Source organism: Cyprinodon variegatus, unplaced genomic scaffold, assembly GCF_000732505.1.
Source record: "Cyprinodon variegatus isolate N-32 unplaced genomic scaffold, C_variegatus-1.0 Scaffold345, whole genome shotgun sequence".
NCBI lineage: Eukaryota > Metazoa > Chordata > Actinopteri > Cyprinodontiformes > Cyprinodontidae > Cyprinodon > Cyprinodon variegatus.
Window position 1 is genome coordinate 696,775 of NW_015150798.1, and position 21,241 is coordinate 718,015.

Consider the following 21,241-nt stretch of genomic DNA (forward strand, 5'->3'; position numbering starts at 1 on the left):
TGGAAAACTTTCTTGTAATGTTTACATTACAGTAGTCATTTTTTCTGCTTATAAACATATCTAATTTAAAAAGAGTTCCTCAGTTTTATTTTAAAAGATCTTTTACAAACTGTATCTCATTATATTTGGGTAGAACTAGGGTGCGCCAGAGTTCAAGAACTAGTTTCCCCAGAGATCTAACTATTGAAGCTTAGTAGGGATTTAGATGGTCATCCAAGTTTAGGGTTTCCTTAAAGAACTTCATAAATTTTTCCTTATTAGACAGGAAACATCAGAAGTGTTGGCTCAGCTGTTTATTTACTCAAATATTGTTTTTGAGCAAACTCTCTGATGTGAAGTAGTGAAATCCATCATATCTTTGGAGGTCAGGTTGTTTTTAAGCTCTGCAAAAGTAACCAGAGAGTAAAATGGCTTTTTTGTCATTGAAAGGTTCAGATAACAAAACAAGTCAGATAACATGTGCGTTAAATCTGAAGGCTTTAGAGACATTGCTTCTGTCTGAAGAGTGATTCCTATAAAAAAAAAAAAAAAAAGGCAAACTTTAGGTCTACACATTGAAAAGTCTTCAACAGAAAAATAATTAGTATATCAAAATTACAAAGATTTCATTCTGCCATATATAACCACTTTTAGGGAGGATAAACTCCCATGGTTAATGAGTCTCACTGGAACGCAGACACCAGGAGCTCATCTTATAATAATGAAGAGACCATCTGTGGAAGTTGGATGGAGGTGAAACTGCTAAAAGACTTTTACCTCGTGTTCTACTAGTTCAAATTGTCCAGGGCACTTCCAAAAAGGTAGCTATTATATGGCAGTTTTTATAGATACATACCCTACCCAGTTTATTTGTTTTATGATTATACAGATTTATAGGTAAAAAAAAAAAAAAAGGAAAACAAAAAAATGTAATTGTTAAGACATCCTTGAGGATATGGAAATAATTCAGATGTTTCTTTGGACTCCAGACATATTCGCTGTGCGTTCCAGTTACAAAAAATCCATGTAGATAGTGCTTTTAATATTTTGTCCAATTTAAAATTTGTATATAGATCATGTTTTGTCCTCTTTTGAGCAGCTAACTAAAAAATTCCCTCTTCCTAGGCAACATTTCTTTTTTAGATATCTACAGATTTGTGGGTTTGTTGGTAGACTTTCTCAGTTCCCTGCTCAACCCCCTGCATCTCCCCTTGACATGTTTCTCAACACTTTCCCTGGTCTGAAAGGAATGATCTCATTTATTTATGTCCAGATTTATTCCTTAAGGCTAAACCCCTTAAAGTCTCATGAGATGCTCGGGCAAGACAAGTTGGCTGAACAATTTACGGATGTGGAAGAGGATGCCTTTGAAAGTACATGAATTATCTATTTGCTCCAAACATTCATTCATTTAGTGCAAATGGGTGCATTTTTGTGCCCACCTGACAAAGATTAGGCTCTCAATAATGTTTAGGGATGTGGATCCTGTCTGTGATCACTGTGGTCTGGTTAATGCAAGTCAAACGCATGTGTTTTGGTCATGTCTTGTCTTGAGTTCTTACTGGGGACACATCTTAATTCTTTATCTAAAACGACCAGGAAATGAATTGAACCCTATGCTACCATTGCTTTATTAGGTGTATCACCCCCCCATGTCCGTTTGTCTTCTTTGGAGGAAACTTTTGAAGCCTTTGCTTGTTAACTGGCTTGACGCCTTATTTTGTGGAGTGGAAGTCTCCATCATCACCATCACATGTGCACTGGATCAGACAAGTTCTTTATTTTTCTACATTGGATCTGTGTATGTCTATGTGTATGTGTATTTTTTTCTTACTGCAGGAAATCAATAAAAATTGAGAACAATAAAAAAAGGGTAAACTATCTACCCTTTACAAAACCTAGATGAAAACATTTTCTTTAATTCCATGTTTATGAAAAATGAGCTAAAAGCCATGAAGTTTTATAACTACCATCAGGGTCACTCTGTTGGAGAAGACGGTAACTCTGTGTTGAATAAAGGGACAAATGAGACTCCTGAGCTGCAGGTCACAGATTGCTCCCTCTTTTTATATTCATGCAGTTATTTTTACATTTTAATGTCTAAATGGGCTGCTGTTTACTTTTTTATTTGATCTGAGTATGGCACCTTATAGTTGCACATAGTTTCTTTTCAGACATTCAGGGTTCTCCTTCGCCGCATAGTCTCTTCCTAGTTTTTGTACCTTTATGCTATTATTTGTGTTTTGTTTTGTTGCTGACAAATCTGAATTTCTGTAGCACCTCAATTCTTTTCAGGGTTCTGGGAGATCAGTTCTTCAAAATGAAGGCACGCGTCAGGCAAACAGTGTTTAATGCACACAATTATATTTAAGAGCATTTTTGAGCTACCAGCTGGCATGTTGTTGAATTGTGTGAGAAACTATGTATATGACAAAGAATACATTTCTTAAAAAAGGCCTCAACCTCCCTGAGATTTAAACCCAGGGCCTTCTGACCGTAAGGACTAAGGACGAGTCTAAACTGCTGCCCTCAAAGCCTGTACATTCATGCTTTATTTCCTATTATTTAACCTCCCATGGAGCAAAAACTTTAAGATACGGTGACAAACATTCCTCAGGAACAAAGGATTTTGACACCAGAAAATAAACTCTCATTATAAGCTACAAAAAGAAGAAGAAAAACAAAGAAAATGTTTTCTATTTGCACAGATTTTCTGCAATATTTCTATATTCACCGTCCTTTTGGATCACCTCAAAAAAAAAAAGAGTCACATTCTATTTTCCACTCTTTAGTTGTTCACAGTTTAGTGCTGAGTCCAACTTGAAATGTTTCCTGTCCAAGGCTCATTGATAAATCTGAAGCCCTCTTCTTATTCACATCCTCCTCCTCCTCAAGCTCTGCAGGGATGCTAACAGCCGCTTCCTCTGTGGCGAATTCATTCCCTGTCGCCCCCGGATTCTCATAAACGCTTTCCTCGTAGATAGAAGAGGGAGACGAAGAGGTGTTGGCGTCTGTGGAGACGGTGGGTGTTGGCACAGCGTTGAAGGTGATGAAGCCAACAAGGATGACCACGAGGGAGACCAGGTAGAGTCCAGAGAACTGAGGTGACGCAGAGAGTAAAGAGCTTTAATCTACAAACTGATAAATAAAGGGGGAGACGTAGAAAGGAAACGCTGATTCTGAAACATATTGGTGAACAAAATGTGAAGATCAGACACTAAAATGCAATGCTCCCAATGTCACACAGTAACATTCATTGTTAAAGGAAGTACAACCTGTTTTCTTTCTACTGTTTTACTCATCAGGACAAAAAATAAAGTAGTAAACCCTTCGCTTTCCTGTCTTTTAGTGCCACCTCTTGCAGCAACAGCTTGTTGTTCTCTGTTTGGTTATGAAGCTTATCTCATTTTCCAGTGTTGCTTAAATCTTTTGAGGTTTCCAGACATTTGTTTCTGCTCAGGTGATCCCAGCAGAGCTTTTTTAATAGAGTCTATGGACTTTGGTAAAATCGCCTGTACTTGTTTAGCGCTTTTTTAAGTCAGAAGGCTTGACCAAAGCGCCTCACATTACATTCAGTCATTTACCCTTTCACTCACATACTGCTGGTGGTAAGTTACACGGTAGCCAAAGCTTCCCTGGGGCTCACTGACAGAAAGGAGGCAGCAGTACACTGAGCCCTCTGACTGCTGCGTGTGTCACAAAAACAACAGCACTGAAAGCCAGAGCCGAAGCTTGAACGTCAACCCTTCGATTTCAGGGCAAACTCCCACATCGGACGCCACTGTCGCCCCTATAACACCCCTACAGGCCATCTATGGACTTTGACTGGACCATTATTTTCTGCTTGCATCACTGAACCTTTAAACAGACTTCCAGTGAAGCTAAAATACTTTGTTATACAAATAACTTTATTTAACTTCCCCATGGGATTAATAAAGTTGTTTTGAATTAAATGAATGAATCAACTTAAACTAAATTGAATTGAACTGAATTGACTTGATTTTAATTTAATTCAGTTAAATTTGTTATAATATATTTTGAATAATTTCTGACTCATGAACTGAAGAAACCCATACCCTGTGCAACAAAACAAACCCAAGCAATCACACCTCCTCCACCGTGCATTATAATTGTGTAGGTGCTGATCTGCTGGACTTCCTCTTCTTTAATGCTGTGCACTTTGGTCAAATATCTTAATATTTCTCATTTGTCCAAATAAAAATTTTCCAGGAGTCTTTTTAACCAAATACAACGCTGTCAAAGTTATGCTGTTCTTCTTTATTCTGTTGCCTATTTATATAGGGGGAAACTGCTGTCACAGGAATATCTAATGTTGTATCCACTTCTGAAAAGCTTTTCTTAATGTTATATCTCTTTTATTGATTGGGATCATCACACACCTTTACTAAAATCGTGATTAGATAGTGTACTTTCTGAATCCAGATGATAGTGAGATTGCAGGTTAACTTTAGACATTTATTCATTAACACTCCAGAATCTTTATAACAATCTCCAGGTTACTGTGACCCAGGGAGGAGTGTGGAGCACAGTACCTCACTTAAAGCAACATAAACTGACTTTGGTAAATATTAAAATTTAAAATAAAACACAGAAAAAGGCTCCAACTTCTGCCATTCTCTGGCTCACGCTGTCAGTTTACAGCTGTACAGCCTTCAGGGTTAAAGCTGTGCGTCACGTTTTTTGCTTGTTTCCAGTGATAACAATCTTGAAGATAACGTATCTGGATCAGAATAAGACAACATAAGAACATAGAGAAAAAAACGGATGTCTGTTACTACTCATCATCTTCTAATATAGCAGAACATTTCTAAAATATCAAGGTCATTTTTATATGAAATCTTTCTTTGTGTTTTTTGTTATTCATTCAGATTCATCTGCAGGAGCATGCATCTGAATCATCTTTATGGCTCGTTAGGATTTTTTCCTGTGAATTGAGCAAAGAGTTAAAACATGGCTGGGTTGAAAGGTCCTGCAGAAGCTTTTAAGGAAGCCTTGAAGTTTCCTTAAACTTTAGATAATACAGAGGCTTTGAGCTATTTTTACACATAGTATTTAAACGTCCTCAGACAAATGTAAACTGTCCCAGCTTTAAAACAAAGTGGTGGCAGCATAATGCTGTTGGATTATTTTGTGCATTAGGGAAGCTCGCCAAAGTTGAGCTAAACATAAAAACTCCTGCGACAGACGTCCTCCTGCAGGAGGGATGTTAACCCTGAACATACAACCTTAGTTCCAGTGGTGTGGATTCCAACCTAAAGTTGGTCTTTGGAGAATTTGGTCCCATATTTTAGATGTTCTCCTGACTCAGCACATCTAAATCAAATGAATGGTTCATTAACTTGGCACTAGGTGACATCCTGAGAACTTAAAAATCCATTTGAAATTAGATTTTCAATTAAAGAAAATATTTATAATCCACATATTTTCATAGCTTGTGTGAGTCTCTAAAAAACTCTCAAAAAGTATAGTTTGTGGCTCTCGCCTCACTCTATGTTGAGTTCAGAAGGAGAACCTATGTAGATTTTTCGCCTTTTTACGAAACATAATTTTTGTCTATTTTTTTTTTTCAGCTAAAATAACATTGCTCACATTGTACTGGAAGAGGAAGATCCCAAAGAAGAGGCTGAAGAGATCTGCGGTTAGGAGGGAGAGGTTGACGGAGGTGGCGCTACTCAGTTTCATCACTATGGGCATGAAGCTGTACAAAGCATACATGCACAAAGCATAAGCAGAGAACAGGAGCCCTGAGAAGAGAGAAGAAGTGTGTTTAAATCAGACAAAATGAAGCGTTTCTGTATAGAAAGTGATTTAAGGACTATAGCTGTTTCTACGCAAGCAGCCCATTATTATTATCAAAAAAGGTGGGTGTATGTGTGGGCAAAATTTCCATAAAAATCGAAAAAAAATAAGAGAAACATCACTGCACAAACAAATCTCATTTATTTAATAATTTTCTTAAAGAAAACTTTCTTGCAATCTTTCAAAGAGATGCTGATATAAAAACAAATCCTTCAGAATTTCTGAAATAGTTTTGGATCCTGACTTCGTCTAATTTATTCACTTTCTACCCCAGTATCAAAACAGATTAAAGAAAACCCTCGAAATACCGGAGAAACATTTGATAAACCAAGTATTAAATGTGCACTAATCCTTAAGCAGGTATTGGCAGGTCAAGATCAAATATTCCTGGAAGAATAGACAAAAACTCTCCTACTTGGGGCATTTTCCAAATTGCCATTTTTAACCCCAGTAGGTAAAATTAAGAAGCGTAATAAATTCTGATTAAACAAAGAATGAACGTGTCTGGTATCACAAACAAACATATTTCCTGTTTTAATTCTTAGAATAAGGTTTCATATAAAACACCTTTCAGTTCCAATAAGCTGCACCATTAGATGACAGAAAAGCTGAGTACTGACCAACTTGCCAGCTCCAGATGATGCCGGGAATCTCATTGCGCTCTAGGATCACCCTGCATATAAGATAATGGGGAAAAAATTAACTCCAGGTAAAAAACTATGTAAAATCGATTCAGGTCGCTGATGACGGCTCACATCTGGACGGTGCTGATGATGGTCCCAAACAGGCCAATCATTCCTAGGAACTCCACTCTGCTCAGATTCTTCACTGTGTACTCCTGAGACACATTAGACACAGCATACAGAGCTGCACTGAGCAGCACCAAACCGTCGCCTAGTAAGATGTTGGAGGCTGCACAGAGAGTAGATGCAACTTAAGGTAGGAGACCTTTCTTTCAATTAGCTTATGGCCTAATAAAACAATTTACTGTCATGTTTTAAAGTTAATGAGGACAAGACACAAAGCTGGGGACTGTGGGCAAACCCTATCCTTACACAGCAAAAAAATTATCTATTTTTTCTTAAAATAAGTGTTTGTTTTTTTTAATTGGGGAGGTAAGTGAGACACTTTGCCAATGGAACAAGGGAATTTACATTTGAAATAAGAAAAAAACAATTGCATTGTCTTATTTCAAGTTCATATTAACTAATTGTCTTACTTTAAGAGTAAAAATACTCATTGCAATGGCAAATCATCTTATTTACCTTTGCAAAATGGGTAAATACACTTAATTTAAGAATGTTTTTAACTTATTTCCAGGTAGTTTTTGCAGGGCAATAACTGCACTCAGGAGGGAACATATTAGAGGAGATGAGGAGAGAAGATCTAATGATGGATGAACTTGAACATGAAGAGTTTAAACTGGGAACAGAGGGGAGCAACAGTACTAGTAAACTACTGACACAAATGGATAAACTAAGATGAAAATCCTCCCACTCCTAAAAAAATACTTTTTTCAGAATTGAAGCAAAAACAAAATGCTGGGGAAAAAAAGAGTCTAAAAAAGAAAAAGAAGGGTTAGGTAAATCCATAACTCTGATTTAGAAACCCTCTCTCTCTTACAGGAGCCCTGGTCTCTTCCAGCCAGCAGGTCAGCCCCCACCATGGCCCCCACCCCCAGCAGACAGAGGCAGACGGCCACATAGTGGATCAGCTTATAGCGGGTCTTCAGGATCCACCAGGACAGAAGCATCAGGACCGGGATCACAAAGCAGTCCAGCAACTGTAGTAGAAAACAAGTAAACCTGACTCAATCATAATAAAAACAAAGCACAGCTTATGGGAAATTATGGAAATAATCTTGACAAATTTATTTAAATCAAATATTAGGTAAAAACATTTTGCATGTATTAAACAGTAAACATTAAATGAAAAAGCTGTGTATAAAAAAAACTAAGTACACCCCATGGTCCATCAACCTGTAGAACAACCTTCAGCACCAATAACTTTCTCTCTGATTTTATCAGTCTCTCACGCCCATCTGTCCAATCTGCTTGTCCTTGCACTGTTACTGAGGGGTCAAGGGCGAGAGGCGGGGTACAACCTGGACAGATCGCCAGTCCCTCACAGGACAGCAATAAAAACAGAGCTACAGCCATGCTCACATTCACTAGGCCAATCTAAGGGGACCAGTAAACCTAACATTCATGTTTTTGTTTTCAGGCGGCAGAAGGAAGCCTTAGCACCTGGAGACAAACCACTCATGCATGGGGATGAGATAAAACCCCTTGGAGAACGAGTCCTGGGTTTGGACTAATGAGAAAAACCTGCAAAGTAACAGTGACACCAGCTGTGCCGTGCTGCAGACCATCTCCCACAACATTATGCATCGTTTTGTCATCTTTCCTTCTGCACCGCTCTAAATTTCACACTTTGAGCTGGACTTTAACTGGGCCAATGCAACACCTTGGTCCTTTGGTTTTTCAGACATTTAAATAGATTTTGTCTGTTTGGGATTATAGTTCTGTTAAAGATGGTTTGAACCAAACAGATAGGCTCACATGATTACCTTGGTATACTGAGGAGTCATTGGATCACCTAGTGACTATGAAGTTTTCAGGTTCTGTGGCTATAAAATTAGCCTAAATCACCACTCCTTCACCACTGTGCTCCATGGTGTCATTTTATGCTGTTTTGCTGTATTTTCTGGCTACTGTTTTCTCTCACTGCATATTTGTTGTCAGTGTATCAACCTCCCAGACCACTCAGGTCTTTTAGTTCAAGTCTACTCTGTACACGCAGAACTAGACCCAAACATGGAGAAGCTTAGTTTCTATGATCAAAATATGTGGGAAAAACCTCCAGATGACTGAAAAGTGCCGAAAGCCGGAGTTCTTTTAAGTTAAAGTTAAAACCTATTTGTTTAGAACTGCCTTTGCAAGTTGAAGTTAGACTGTTAACTGATGTACTATTAGTTTAGGGCTGTGGTTCAACTGTTTCATTTGCTTTACTACCTGCTTTTATAGTTTTTAATCTTTACTGGCTTCTATTCTGCTTTTATTTTTCTTTTATATTGTTTATTTCATGTAAAACACTTTGAATTGTCTCTGTATAATACTATAGTACAATATATAAATAAATTTGCCTTGCCTTAAAACCATTGAAAGCAGAAATAATACATTGATTTTGGTTGTTTGTATTACATGCAATGTACTGAAAAAATGAAAGCTAGGATATTAATGTAGCTTCTTTTTTATACTTTACTGCAGAATTAAATTATAGTGAAGGAAGAGCAAATCCAAAACATTGAACTATGACCTGATTATTAATTGGCTAAACAAAGTCTCTGAAATGACAAACGCAACATAATATGAAACCATCACACATGATCAAACAGGTGGGATGTCTGAGATTAAGACATGTAAGCTGAAGGAAAACATCCAGTACTCACCTGCACGCTGGTGAGAGTGGTGTACTGATAGGCTTTAACCACGGTGTAGTTGGCCTCCACGTCCACCAGACCCAGCAGTAGGTACTTCCACCATCTTCTCTTAAGAATCTGTAAAATATTTCCATCCCCTGCATTTTAAAGGGGATCACCCCTGAGTTTCAGTAATGAAAAGTGTTTTTTTCCAGCAAGTATGAGGACAGTTAATCAGACTATAAGTTGATCAGATTAGTTTATGATAGTGCAGATGATGACAGAAATAATCCGTCTCATCACTGAAAATCTATTTAACTGAAGAACAAAGAAGCTTCCAAGTGTAGAATTGTCTGGAATTTGTGAAAAAATCCAAATAAATAAAAAGTGTTGTTTTGTTATGTTGTTTTTTTTTTTTTTTTTTTTTTCAGAAACACTGAAACTTCAAGCTCATGGAGAGCTATTCATCAAGTCTGAAAGCCTGTTTACCAGCAGAAAATATGAGGAAATTCCAGATTAAAAAAAAAAAAAATGCAAGCAGCTGTACCACTAAATATAAATGTTTAGATAAAGTTGGCCTTCCTGCTGCTAGTAGTCCTACCTCTCCTGCAGATCAGCATGGTGGTGTAGGTGGCACACAGCAGTGTGTAGTTCAGGAAGCTCTGCAGCATGGGTGTGTTCACCTGGAACTCTGTGGCCAGGTACTGAGAGGATACGGCGGTACCACAGATCAGACCCGCCAGACCCTGACCCATGGCCAGTGTCTTAGCAAGCTGCCTGCAAAAGTATATATCAGTTAGAGACATGAATATGTGCACATTTCCTAGAGGATATTAAAATCTTAAAGACAAAACAAAATAATTTGAAATATAAAAGTGGTGAGAAAGCTCACAATATGCTCACAATAGGGGTAGGTGGCAACACTGATACATCTTACAAGACCTGCAAGCAACGCATTTTTGTCATGTATCCGAATTTTATACCTTATTGTATATAACTGAGGTAGATTCAACTATATGACTTGTCAATGACATGAAATCTAAACCAAAGGACTTGTGACTCGACTGTAAAGCATTCAGACTAACTTGTTACTTGGGTGGTAATGACTTGGTCCCACCTCTGAATTACTCAATACTAGCGGTCTTCAAAGTTTTCCAGGCCAAGGACCCCCAATTATATATATGGTATGAAATTGTGTTCTATCAAACTGGTGCTATAGTCACTCTATTACAGATGGAGTCATGTAACGAAAGTAATTTCTCCCTGGGATTATTAAAGTATTTCTGATTGTGATTCCTCATTGATGGGACAGGTGTTGTGAATGAAACGGTGTCCAGCTTGAAAGAGCTCCTGTGTGTCGCTGAATGTTTGAATTGATGACTGAAAGACATCTTCTGCCTCCATTTATCTGTTAACTACAGTGTGTTGAATTCATGTTAATGAGTATTTAAAAAATTTCAATTAGTGGAAAAAATTGCAGGGGGGATATAAAAAAGGAAATTCTAATCAACCAAAACTCTTGCGACCCCCATGCAGCACCTCTGTGGACCCCCTAGGGGTCATGGACCCCCTGTGATCCCTAAGGGATCACCAGTATGAGGAAAACACCAGTATGCATATAACTTGGAACAACGTATTTGTGTTATTTTAAATGCTTTGAAACTTTTGTTCTGAATTGGTGCTTTAAATATAAACCAAATAAAACTGGATTAATTTGAAAGCATAACACTTGTTGGTAACACATAAGCCAACATTTGATATCACTTTGAAACAAAAGATTATCTTCAGACACGTAGCTTTGGATGACAAACTATTGCTCTTGTAAGGACCCAAATGAGCTGACTAAACATAAAATATATAAGGTAAACCATTTGTTCATTTTATGTAGGTCTAAGCTGCCCCTGATCTTTAAAATATTCATGTTTAAATTCAACAACACAAAAATAAAAAAATAAAACAGTCACTTAAAGGCATGTAGGGAATTTATATGGATCCATTAGGCAACATGCACTGCACCTTACAGCACAGGACAGTACATGTATGTATAAGTTACAAAACATATGTTACATTTATTTTATAAAATTCCATTGCGTTACAAAGAAGATCTTTTTTTTTTGTCAGTGATAGCTTCTTGCTTAAGTTTTTTTTATATATATATAAATTGCAGGACTCTTTATTATTACCTGAGGATTTGTCTTTGTCCAATTCGGGAAGCGGAAAATTACAAAATATCTGTTATCATCTATCCGTTACAGATACGGTTGCTTAAGTCCTTTAAATTTAATATCTATACAAAGTTTGAATTAAATAGGAATTTCTCAGTTGTTTTTCTCAGAGGTTTCCACAAACTTCCCCAATGAAGAAGTTATTTTATCCACTCACCAAGTGAGAACCTCCGATGGTTTGAACGCTCTGAGCTTCATCAGAAATCCATTACATTGGCCCTCAAAGTTATTTCCCTCGCCGGGCTCCTCGGATTGTTTAGCAGCCATGCTCTCTCACTACCGCAGCTGAAGAGTCCTCTGAGTTTCAGGCTCTTTAAAATCCTTTCCTTTCATTGTTTTGGAGCTGAATGATTAACTGTCTCAGTGGTCAAAGGTCATTCCCTTACTTATCTATATTTTTAAAATGCAGTTAGAAGACAATCAGCAGCATGGAAGATAAGAGCTTATAAGAGATACATGATGAAAGATTTGGCTTTAACTATTGTAATTGTAATATACTTTCACTTTTCTAAATGTAAAACCATCTGCATAATTAATCACGTTTTCCTCTTGTTAAAATTGCTGATGAGATCAGGAGGGGGGATCTATTTAACTTTATTTCAGATAAAATGGGTCAATCTCACATCTGCCACACAACTTTTTAACAAGTATATAAACACATCTGTTAAAAGCACCAGAAACAACAAAAACCATTAACAAACATATTAATAGTAACATTATTTATAATTGTTTTTAGTGATGTAAACTGAACGAATGAAGATACTAAAAAACCTTTTTTAATTTCCCTAGATGTGCATGAATATGTACTTTTATTTAAATACAGATACAACTAAAATGCATTTTTGTCTTTATATCTTAAATAGTGTTTTAAACTATCTTAATGGTCTTGAGTTGTTTGGTACGTTTTAATTATAGAGATTCCTTGAGTGAACTGAAAGGTGGTTTTAACAATTTAGTACCTTTTATATTATTCATTATTTCACAGCAGAAAATCGATAGTAGCTCAAACAATAAATAGAATAAACATTTCAAGATTGTATTTGTCAGGTTAAGAAGAAGGGGTGGCTTTCATCTCCTGCTTTATCCCGGACCGGGTTGCGGAGCCAGCAGTCTTAGTAGAGGCTTACAGACTTCCCTCTCTATAGACACCGGTAGTCACCATGCAGAGAAAGCTCGTTTTGGCCGCTTGTATCCGGGATTTAATTCTTTTGGTCATGATCCAGATTTAATGACCATAGGGGAGGGTAGAAACGTAAACTGAACAGTAAATCGAGAGCTTTTCCTTTTCACTAAGCTCACTCATGCAGCATCCACATTATAGCAGCAGCCGCAACAATCCGTGTATTGATCTACTGCTCCATCCTACCCTCACGGGTGAACAGGACCCGAAGATACCTAAACTCCAACCTTCCAACTTCTCACCTGAAGGGGTCAAGCCACCTTTTTGAGGTCAAGAACCATGGCCTCTGACTTGGAGGACCTAATTCCCGCTTCACACTCGGCTGCAAACGGCCCCATAGGGCAGCTATGGCGGAATCCAACATGCACTGGGAACAGGTCCGACTTAACGTTGGCAACACAGACCAGGCTTCTGCTCCACTTGTACAGAACCCAGACAGCCCCTAGTAAAGGGCCCCAGATTCCTCAGTCCTGAAACACCTCTACAAGGCACTACGAGGGACCCGGTCGAATGCCTTCAGGTCCACAAAGCATGTGTGGACTAGCTGAACACCCTGTGAAGGGTGTAGAGCTAGTCCACTGTTCCATGGCAAGGACAAAATCCACACTACCCCCCTTGCAGTCAAGGTTCGACCATCGCCTCTCCTCTCCAATGTCTTGGCATAGGACTTCCCTGGAGGCTAGATAACTAAAATAAGATTGTTCCTGATCAAAATCACATTCCTAAACTGAAGCATAATCCCATATTTTCTTTTTGCAGCAGAAACTGAAAAAAACTGCAATATTTTACTATTAAGATTTAAGTTTTATATATCTACCGGTAGAAATATGTACAAATTTTAAGCAACCTTTTTTAACATTTATCAGCATGTCTGAATATGTATTTATGGTATCTGAAATACTTTTCTCCATAGTCAAAACAATACAAATGCCTACCAGTAACAATAGTAATATGGAGATCTATGGTTCATTTCTAGACCATCAGAATGTTTATTCTAAATGCAAAGAGCATCCTTATGTTTGAAATGGTCATTTTGACAAGGAAAAAATGTTTCTTCAGATATCAGGAATACATATTCAATAAAATTAATACATATCAAAACGGCTTGCCATAGTCTGTTGTGACCACGATAACATCAAGGTTTTACTTCTTGAATGCTAGTGGATCAATGTATCCGTTTGGGAGAAATCATCTGGCAGCAGATGGAGATAAAGTCTAAAAACATTGTTCTAATAGGACCTGTGCATCATCTCATGGAGTTTATCCTCATGTTGATTGTGTCTACTATTACACAGGAAATACTAAGCAGCTGTTTGCAGCTGTATCAGATGTTATCATCACAATACATGGCCGTTATTAGGGATGATCAGTCCCATAGAAAGACCTCAGATTGTTTCAATAGGCTGAGTAGATTGTTATCACTGATTGAATCCTAATCCTCAAAACTTTTTCTTCAGTCTCAAATAACATTTGTTTTTGCTATCAGTGTGAAATTTTTTCTCTGTAATATAATTATTTTTTTTTCAAAATGATTTTCCCCCTCTCAGTTAGTTTTTTTTCTTTGAGTTTAATAAAAGCAAAGAAATAACTCCATAGAAGGCTGACTTTCGCAATAGCCTCGACATTGTTGTAATAGGTTGCTGGAGTATTATTTAATAGAAAGGACATTTCACAACAGGACTTATCTCATAAGGGGAATGCGTCATAGCACAGCCCAAGAAATTTACTGAGATTCCTTCTTAAATAAATATTTATAAAAGCAGTTTGTATGTCTAAGAGAGGGGTTTTAACCTTCACAAGCCAAAGAGCTATTTTTCCTCTCAGTCCAGCAAAATCAAATTTACTTTGAGTTGCAAATATTAAGTTTGCTGAGAATGTACATAATTGTTGGTAAATATCTACACAAGACAATTTGTCTTTATTTTCATTGACTTTTAAAGGTTAAAAAAAATTATTTTTAAAAAATGTACAGAAGGGATTACTTTTTCTCTATAGCGTGCTGATTCTTCTGTAAATAGTGTAGCAAAGGACATTGTTTACGTTTATGGGGAAGAGGTGGCCTAGTGGTTAGGGCATTACGCTTGGAATCCAGAGGTTCTGATTTCAAGCTCCTATCCCACGTACTGCCGCTCTGGGTCCCAGAGCAAGACCCTTAACCCCACACTGTGCCCTGGGTGCCGCACAATGGCAACTCACTGTTCCCTAAGTGGATAGGTCAAATGCAGGGAAGAATTCCTCTAGTGTGCGATTAATAAAGTGCAATTATTACTATTATTATCATTACAACTTAATGACAACAGCAATAGATCTGAAAAAAAAAAAACAGACGCACCGATCACCCAGCCAATGATCAGCTCTGGGTTTCATTGATTTAGGAGATTGGAGATCAGCTGATACTTAGATGTGAAACTGATCTTATCCTCTTCAAAGCTCTGAAAGATTTAACCCCCCCCTGCTCCAAACGTTTCAGTTATACTTCAGATCGTTATCTTGTGCAGGTTAAACAAGTATATTACATCATGGATATTGTTCAGTTTTCCTCAATAAAATAAGACGAAAACATTGAAGATGTATTGTGATCCCATAAAAGCCTTTATAAAAAAAAACCAGTGTTGACCAAAATCAGAATCAGCATGTCGGGGTTTTTAAAGATCGGTGATCAGGCAGGAAACTGTAATCAGTATGCCCCTATTAAAACTACAACACCTATGTTACTGGTACCTTAAGTGTTATTCTCATGCAAAGATTCAGCAGTTATTAAAGGAAATCCTATGATATTTATAAATTTAAAAAAACACTAATTACCTCTGTATTTTTTATCTAAAGTATTTAAAATACAATCAAAGGGCCACTTGTAGCTTCAGAACCACAGGTTCAAGAGAATAGGTTTGGATATTATACATCTGTGAACAACATAGAAGCGATTGAAACCCCTGAATAAGTGAGTTTTTCCCTTTAGTTTGCTTTAGTTAGCACATTTTTTTGAACCCACATTGTTCCATTTTTGTCACATGAAGTAAATAATGTGAAAGGGATGAATAATTGTTATTGTATGTTGCTCTCAGAATTCAGGTTATCTGCCCTGTCTGATCATTTTTACATTTAAATAAGTGATTTATTCTTTCTAATGAGTTTATTAAACTTTAAGATATTACCATGGATAAATTAAATGTAAAAGAATGAATAAAATAAGTCAAAAGGTTACTTTAACTCTAATAACTTGCATAAACTCTACTGATGATTGTCAAGCAAAACCCAATATTTTTTTAGTAAATGTCAGCTGTAAGCAAATGTTGTGTTGAATCCAAAATGATCATACATAAATCCATTTTTTAATGGAGTACTTTTAATGGGCCTGCAATTTAAATTCTGCTTTGGATCTTTATTCAGTTTATCTTTGACCTAGCCTTGCATGTAACATTTAACTATATTTCTACATTTCTTGACATTAAAGTATATATTTTAAGAAACACTAAGTTTGTTTAAAAGCAGTTTATCCTGGAGGCAAAATAAGTTTACCTTTCTGACTCTGGTGCATCAAGAACAATCTACTGCTCAGCTTGTTCTAAAACACATTATGGATTCTTTGTAAACCTGTTATCGTTCATTAAATGAAGTATGACTTTATTCACTTTTACTACACAATCTGAAACTGTTGAGGTTAGGTGAAATGATCATGAATATATTATTTTAAGGATTCAGACATTTATTATCAAATGTTTTTTAAAACCATGGCAAGATCTTTGGTGTGTTTTGAGTGTATTTTTTTCATCCATAAATAAACAGAAGTGTTTTTTATTTTTGGTATATTAACAATATTTCATTATATGTTGAGATGAGATAAACAAATTTTGTAACAAATCTGTTTTTAGAAGCAGGGGTTTATTTCTGTGAACTGGGTTACCATTACCTAATCCCGAATACCTGTCTCGCGAGAATCCGCGAGGTGATAAGTTGGAGAAACATGGCGACGCCTAATTTGTTAAAGGTAAGAAGCCGCTGAATTACATTCACTGTTTCAGTGCATATTTAGGTCATTTGCTGTGATATATTTATAGGTTAACTGCCGATTAATGTTCTCGGGGCTTCCGCCTGCATGCATCTCCGCTAATGTTAGCATTTATGTAATAAAAGCTCCTAAAGGAGCGGGTGAAGTGGCCGCTACCGTTTGTGAAGTCTTGTGTTATACCGGGGTTTGTTTCCCGGATCACGTTCGTCCCCTTTTAGCTCCAATTTAACCAAACCTGTTCTAAAATTATGAACCTTGCCTTCTTCTTGATATTGTGAACCGGCAAAAGGAACCATATCCGTTAGTTATTTGGACCCGGCTGCCCGAGGGGTGAACCAGAAGCAGCTCTCAGCCGAAGCTCTGAGAGAAACACGGTTAGAGAGGAACCCAGATCCCAACACAACAAACCCAACACACCCACAGAAGAACCCTGAAGCCACGGCTGATGTTTAGACTTTATCTTTCAAGGCTGAGCTGCTAAACTTAGCGTCTTTTTCCTGAAAGGCCTTCCTAAACACTACTCACCTCATCCAAAACTTTAATCTGCAGAGAAAGCTACGCAGATCACATCTAGCTGGACTTTAAACCCCCAAAATATCTGCTGACATGCAAGGTAGAGATGAAGCAAACCCAATCTAGACCCTACTGTGGTATTATCTTAACATTTCTAGTTAAACTTGGTTATCCTTAGATGTGACTGAAAACTTCATGCCAATATAAACTAGTTTAAAACTGCATTTTAATACATGTAGAACTATTAAGGCAGTTTGCTGGACAAGAGGATGCAATGAACTTTGCTCTTCATCAGTCTGGGAAATGTTAAAAAGGCTGCACCCAAACGATTGGATGTCTGTCATTATAATGTTATAAAAATGTCACAATTTTAAAGTGGCTAATATACTTGCAGATCCCTCTTTCCCTCCTGCCATTCATGTACAGGTCTAGGGTCCTGAAATAAACTAACATTTCCACACCCTGAACTTAAACCAATTGGTAATTTCCCTTCAATTCTTTGCTACTAATTACTTTTTGGAGAAAAAAAAACAAACTATAACTGCGTCAGTAGTTTATCCCCTCAGCAGAGTCATTAAGCTTCAGTTCTCGATAGCTGGAATCCCAAATTTTTCTACACGGCAGGCTGAAATCCTCAGTATGAAGTCACATTCTCCACATCTGGGTACATTATGTAGTTATTCGGTCTTTCTGGTGAATACATGTTGATCAGCCATTCTGGGTCTTCAGCAGGACGATGATCCCATATACAGCAACAACTTTTATACAGAATGGCCGGAAAACGGGAAAATAAAGGTGCTGAAAAGACCCAGCCAATGTATGGAGCGCTACCTGATTTAATGTTGTGATTTCTGCAGAATTCATGATCTGAAAACCTCCATATACTGACACTACTATAAATGTTTTCTCAAAGTTCAAACTGTAAAAACACTGCTCTTGAAAAGCTAGAGTAATGTGCTGTATGCTGCCTAAACAATTTCCCTTTTACAGGTATTGTTTACTTATTTCAAATATCAACATGATCCTCAGCTTAGATAACTTTACTCCATCATGTCTTTGCACTTAGAATAAAAAAAAATGGTAATTTCTGCAATTAGTGCTGAAAAAATAGTTTTATTAATTTATTCCACCTTGTTTTACTCTCACTGATCCTTCAATATTAGCTAATTTATATATTTTATGCCTGACATTTTCAGCGTTATATGATCAAGCAGTGTTGAAACATGATTTCCAGTATTACTCAGAAATTTAAAGGAAGTGGTAGAGCTTCCTTTTTTTGTCATTTAAAAACAAAGGAATTTTTTGTTTTTTGTTGTGTTTTCAGATGAGTTTGATGCCCTAGAAACGTTAGTGGTGTTTTATTAAGTTTATCTTTAAGTACTAGTTATCTCAGTGAGCTGTCAAGCTCAGGATTTTTACACAAAAGGCCTCTTGGTAGTCTTTAAATAAAAAATGTTATTTTCAGAGTTTTAAAAGCTTTTCTTTAGTATTTGAAGTTAAAGACCTAGTTCCACTTCTGCTTAGTGCTCTGCTGTATTTCTCTACTGTGTGACGTTTGTTCCAACTAAAGATGCACCAACCGAGATATAAGTACTTCACAATTGGCTCTGATCAAGGGTCAACAATGGGTCAAATACAGAAAGATCTGATATTTCTCTAATTAAAACTAAGAGTTTCCTTAATTTTTGGCCTAAAAATGCATCAACTCACAAAATCTGGTTGCTAATTTAGGGACAATTTTGTTGATGTATTACTATTTCATCATGTTTTTTTATTCTAGTACTTAATCTATAGTCTTTTTTTCTTCTGTTTTGTTGTGTAGTCGTTAGAAGCGAACAGAGGCATTAAAATAAAAATCTGCAGGTCAGACTCTTAAAGATTTTAAATCAATATCATCCAGAAAAAACTCTGTTCGGTGCATCTCTTCTGCAAACTCCTTTTCTCACTCCCAGCCCGTATTTTCTCATTTCTGTGCTGTAATATTAGATTTTCCTCCACCCTTCCCACATGTCTTTCTGGCAGAACAAGGGGTCCCTGCAGTTTGAGGACAAGTGGGACCTGATGCGGCCCATCGTTCTCAAGCTGCTAAGACAAGAGGCCGTCACCAAGCAGCAGTGGTTCGACTTATTCTCGTAAGAAATGTTTGCTCTGTCGCATTACAGCTACTCTCTCAATAAAAACAGCTGGTGGGGGAGGGGTCTGATGAGACATTGCATTGAAGACCTGAATAACCACTAGATTGTGTCCTGATAGATAAGAAGGATGCATCCACGGTGGCTAATCTGTGAAGACAGAAGTCACCACCTGTTCTGAAGGAGTTTTCCTCCATGTTTCAGTCCGTCTGCAATCTTTGTTCAGAATGTGTGAATTTCCTCTAGTTTCTTTCAGAATTTCTTGTTGATGGTATTATGCTTCAGATTCCTGGGCAGTGTAATAAGTTTCTCAAGAGAAAGAGATGAAGAAAAATATTGGGTAGGATCTGTTATCTCCTCTGAGAGGTCTGGAAAGCACAACCAGTTTTCAGAGGACGTGTTTGGAGACTGGTGTGCTGGAGTTTGGGGTAAATAGTAAGGAGGTGCATGCAATAATGGAAAAGCTTTGTGTTAGCTTTCTCTGGGGTGCTATGTAAAATAGAGGAAGTGCCTTCAGGTGGAGTCGATTGAAGCCCACGATTAACTGATTATCATCAGTTTCACCACTTGTCTGTGAAAGCTGCTTTGTCAGCTTTCTGCCCTGGAATGGTATCATTGTGTTAACACACAGCATATCAGACAGGACATCAGCAGTGGCCTTAGAGAAGCACTCGCTGCCTTTTGATCAGGGAAGTAGCATAACATGCAACGTTTAGATGCATCCCTTCTGCAGCAAACCTGAGAAAAATGAATGGTTTATTACCAGGGCTCTGTAGAGCTGAATGGTTTGCTGAAGACGGAGTTCAGCAGGTTGATCCAGGAGAAAGAATCCCTTTAGGATATCCTGACAGGATAGTATTTGTTGAAGACTTGAATTAGGAACCCCGGCATTCTTTTCATCGCTTCTAATCACTTTATTGGTTTATTATCTAAAAACTTCATTATGTGATGACTTCATTACTTAATTGATGAAATGATTATATTTAGATTTGCATCAGTATCAGAAATGGAGCATTTTTTGTATGAGGCACAGGGTCTTTTGCTTAAGACTGATTGGCAAGTTTTTTTATTTTTCTTTCCAGTGATGTCCATGCTGTGTGTTTATGGGACGATAAAGGTCCTGCCAAAATCCACCAAGCCCTCAAAGAAGACATCCTCGACTTTATCAAACAAGCACAAACTGTAAGTAGCGACTTTACTACTGATTGTTGTTTTAGTTTGAGTAATTCTCTTTGAACCATATAGTACAGGGTTTTATTAGGTGGTAAATTTCACTTTCTCTGAGACTTTCTCATGATTTAATGCTGCGGTTGTGACCAATAGACCTCAGGGCTTTGGTTATTCTTTAATCACTGACTGCTTATTTCACACATTTACCGTCCAGACCTTGTACATCATCCTTCCATTGATCATCTACTTTATGTTTAGTTTTCAGCTTTGCGCTAGGAATCAGGTTGGTGTTAATATAGCATCCTTTTTTAAGACTCTTTGTAAGGATTTTTTTTTTAAGATTTAAAAAAGCAAAGGAAAAATCAGTCTGTCTCCCCACCAATCACAAAAATATCCAATAAAATTGTTTTGTTTTGGGGTTTATTTTTCTAAGATTTTAAAGGTAACTGAATGTTCAAACTTTAGAATGATTAGCTACTTCTACAACGGTAAAATTATAAACGGCAAAAAAAACCAAAACCGGTAGAATTCCCTTTCTCATGACAATTCCAGAGCTACCCTTTTTACTCTGCTTAAAAGTATCCTAGAAAATTTGAATGATTTTTGTTTCCATTACTCTGGAAGGACTGCGGAAATAGATTAAAATCAACCTAAAGTCCATTAGGAGGCAGTAGAGGAACCAAAGAGAAGCCCATCTGTTAACTAAACAGGGCGACAGTGGCGTTGGATGTGGGAGTTTGCTCTGAAATCGAAGGATTGGCGGTTCAAGCCCCGACTCCGACTTTCATTGTC

General features: G+C 37.3%; 2 protein-coding genes across 3 annotated transcripts in view; one reads left to right on the plus strand and one right to left on the minus strand.

Moving 5' to 3' along the window:
- Positions 1 to 2,401: 2,401 nt before the first annotated feature.
- LOC107091622 (solute carrier family 35 member F2-like) lies at positions 2,402 to 11,732 on the minus strand. Its single transcript, XM_015385641.1, has 8 exons — positions 11,603 to 11,732; positions 9,822 to 9,997; positions 9,251 to 9,378; positions 7,423 to 7,582; positions 6,555 to 6,711; positions 6,420 to 6,472; positions 5,590 to 5,744; positions 2,402 to 3,078 (listed from the first exon to the last, which is right to left on the minus strand). Exons 1-8 carry the CDS (start codon positions 11,710 to 11,712, stop codon positions 2,776 to 2,778), a joined length of 1,242 nt encoding a protein of 413 aa, XP_015241127.1. The 5' UTR covers positions 11,713 to 11,732; the 3' UTR covers positions 2,402 to 2,775.
- Positions 11,733 to 16,574: 4,842 nt separating this feature from the next.
- Positions 16,575 to 21,241, plus strand: part of LOC107091644 (cullin-5) — a 20,559-nt gene continuing 15,892 nt past the window's right edge. The window contains exons 1-3 of one of the 2 annotated variants that reach the window (XM_015385687.1): positions 16,575 to 16,613; positions 19,170 to 19,279; positions 20,362 to 20,461. In XM_015385687.1, the coding sequence (XP_015241173.1) occupies positions 16,590 to 16,613; positions 19,170 to 19,279; positions 20,362 to 20,461 (234 nt within the window). In that variant the 5' untranslated portion in view covers positions 16,575 to 16,589. Of the gene's footprint in view, positions 16,614 to 19,133; positions 19,280 to 20,361; positions 20,462 to 21,241 lie in introns of both variants that reach the window. The other variant, XM_015385688.1, reaches the window with a different exon arrangement.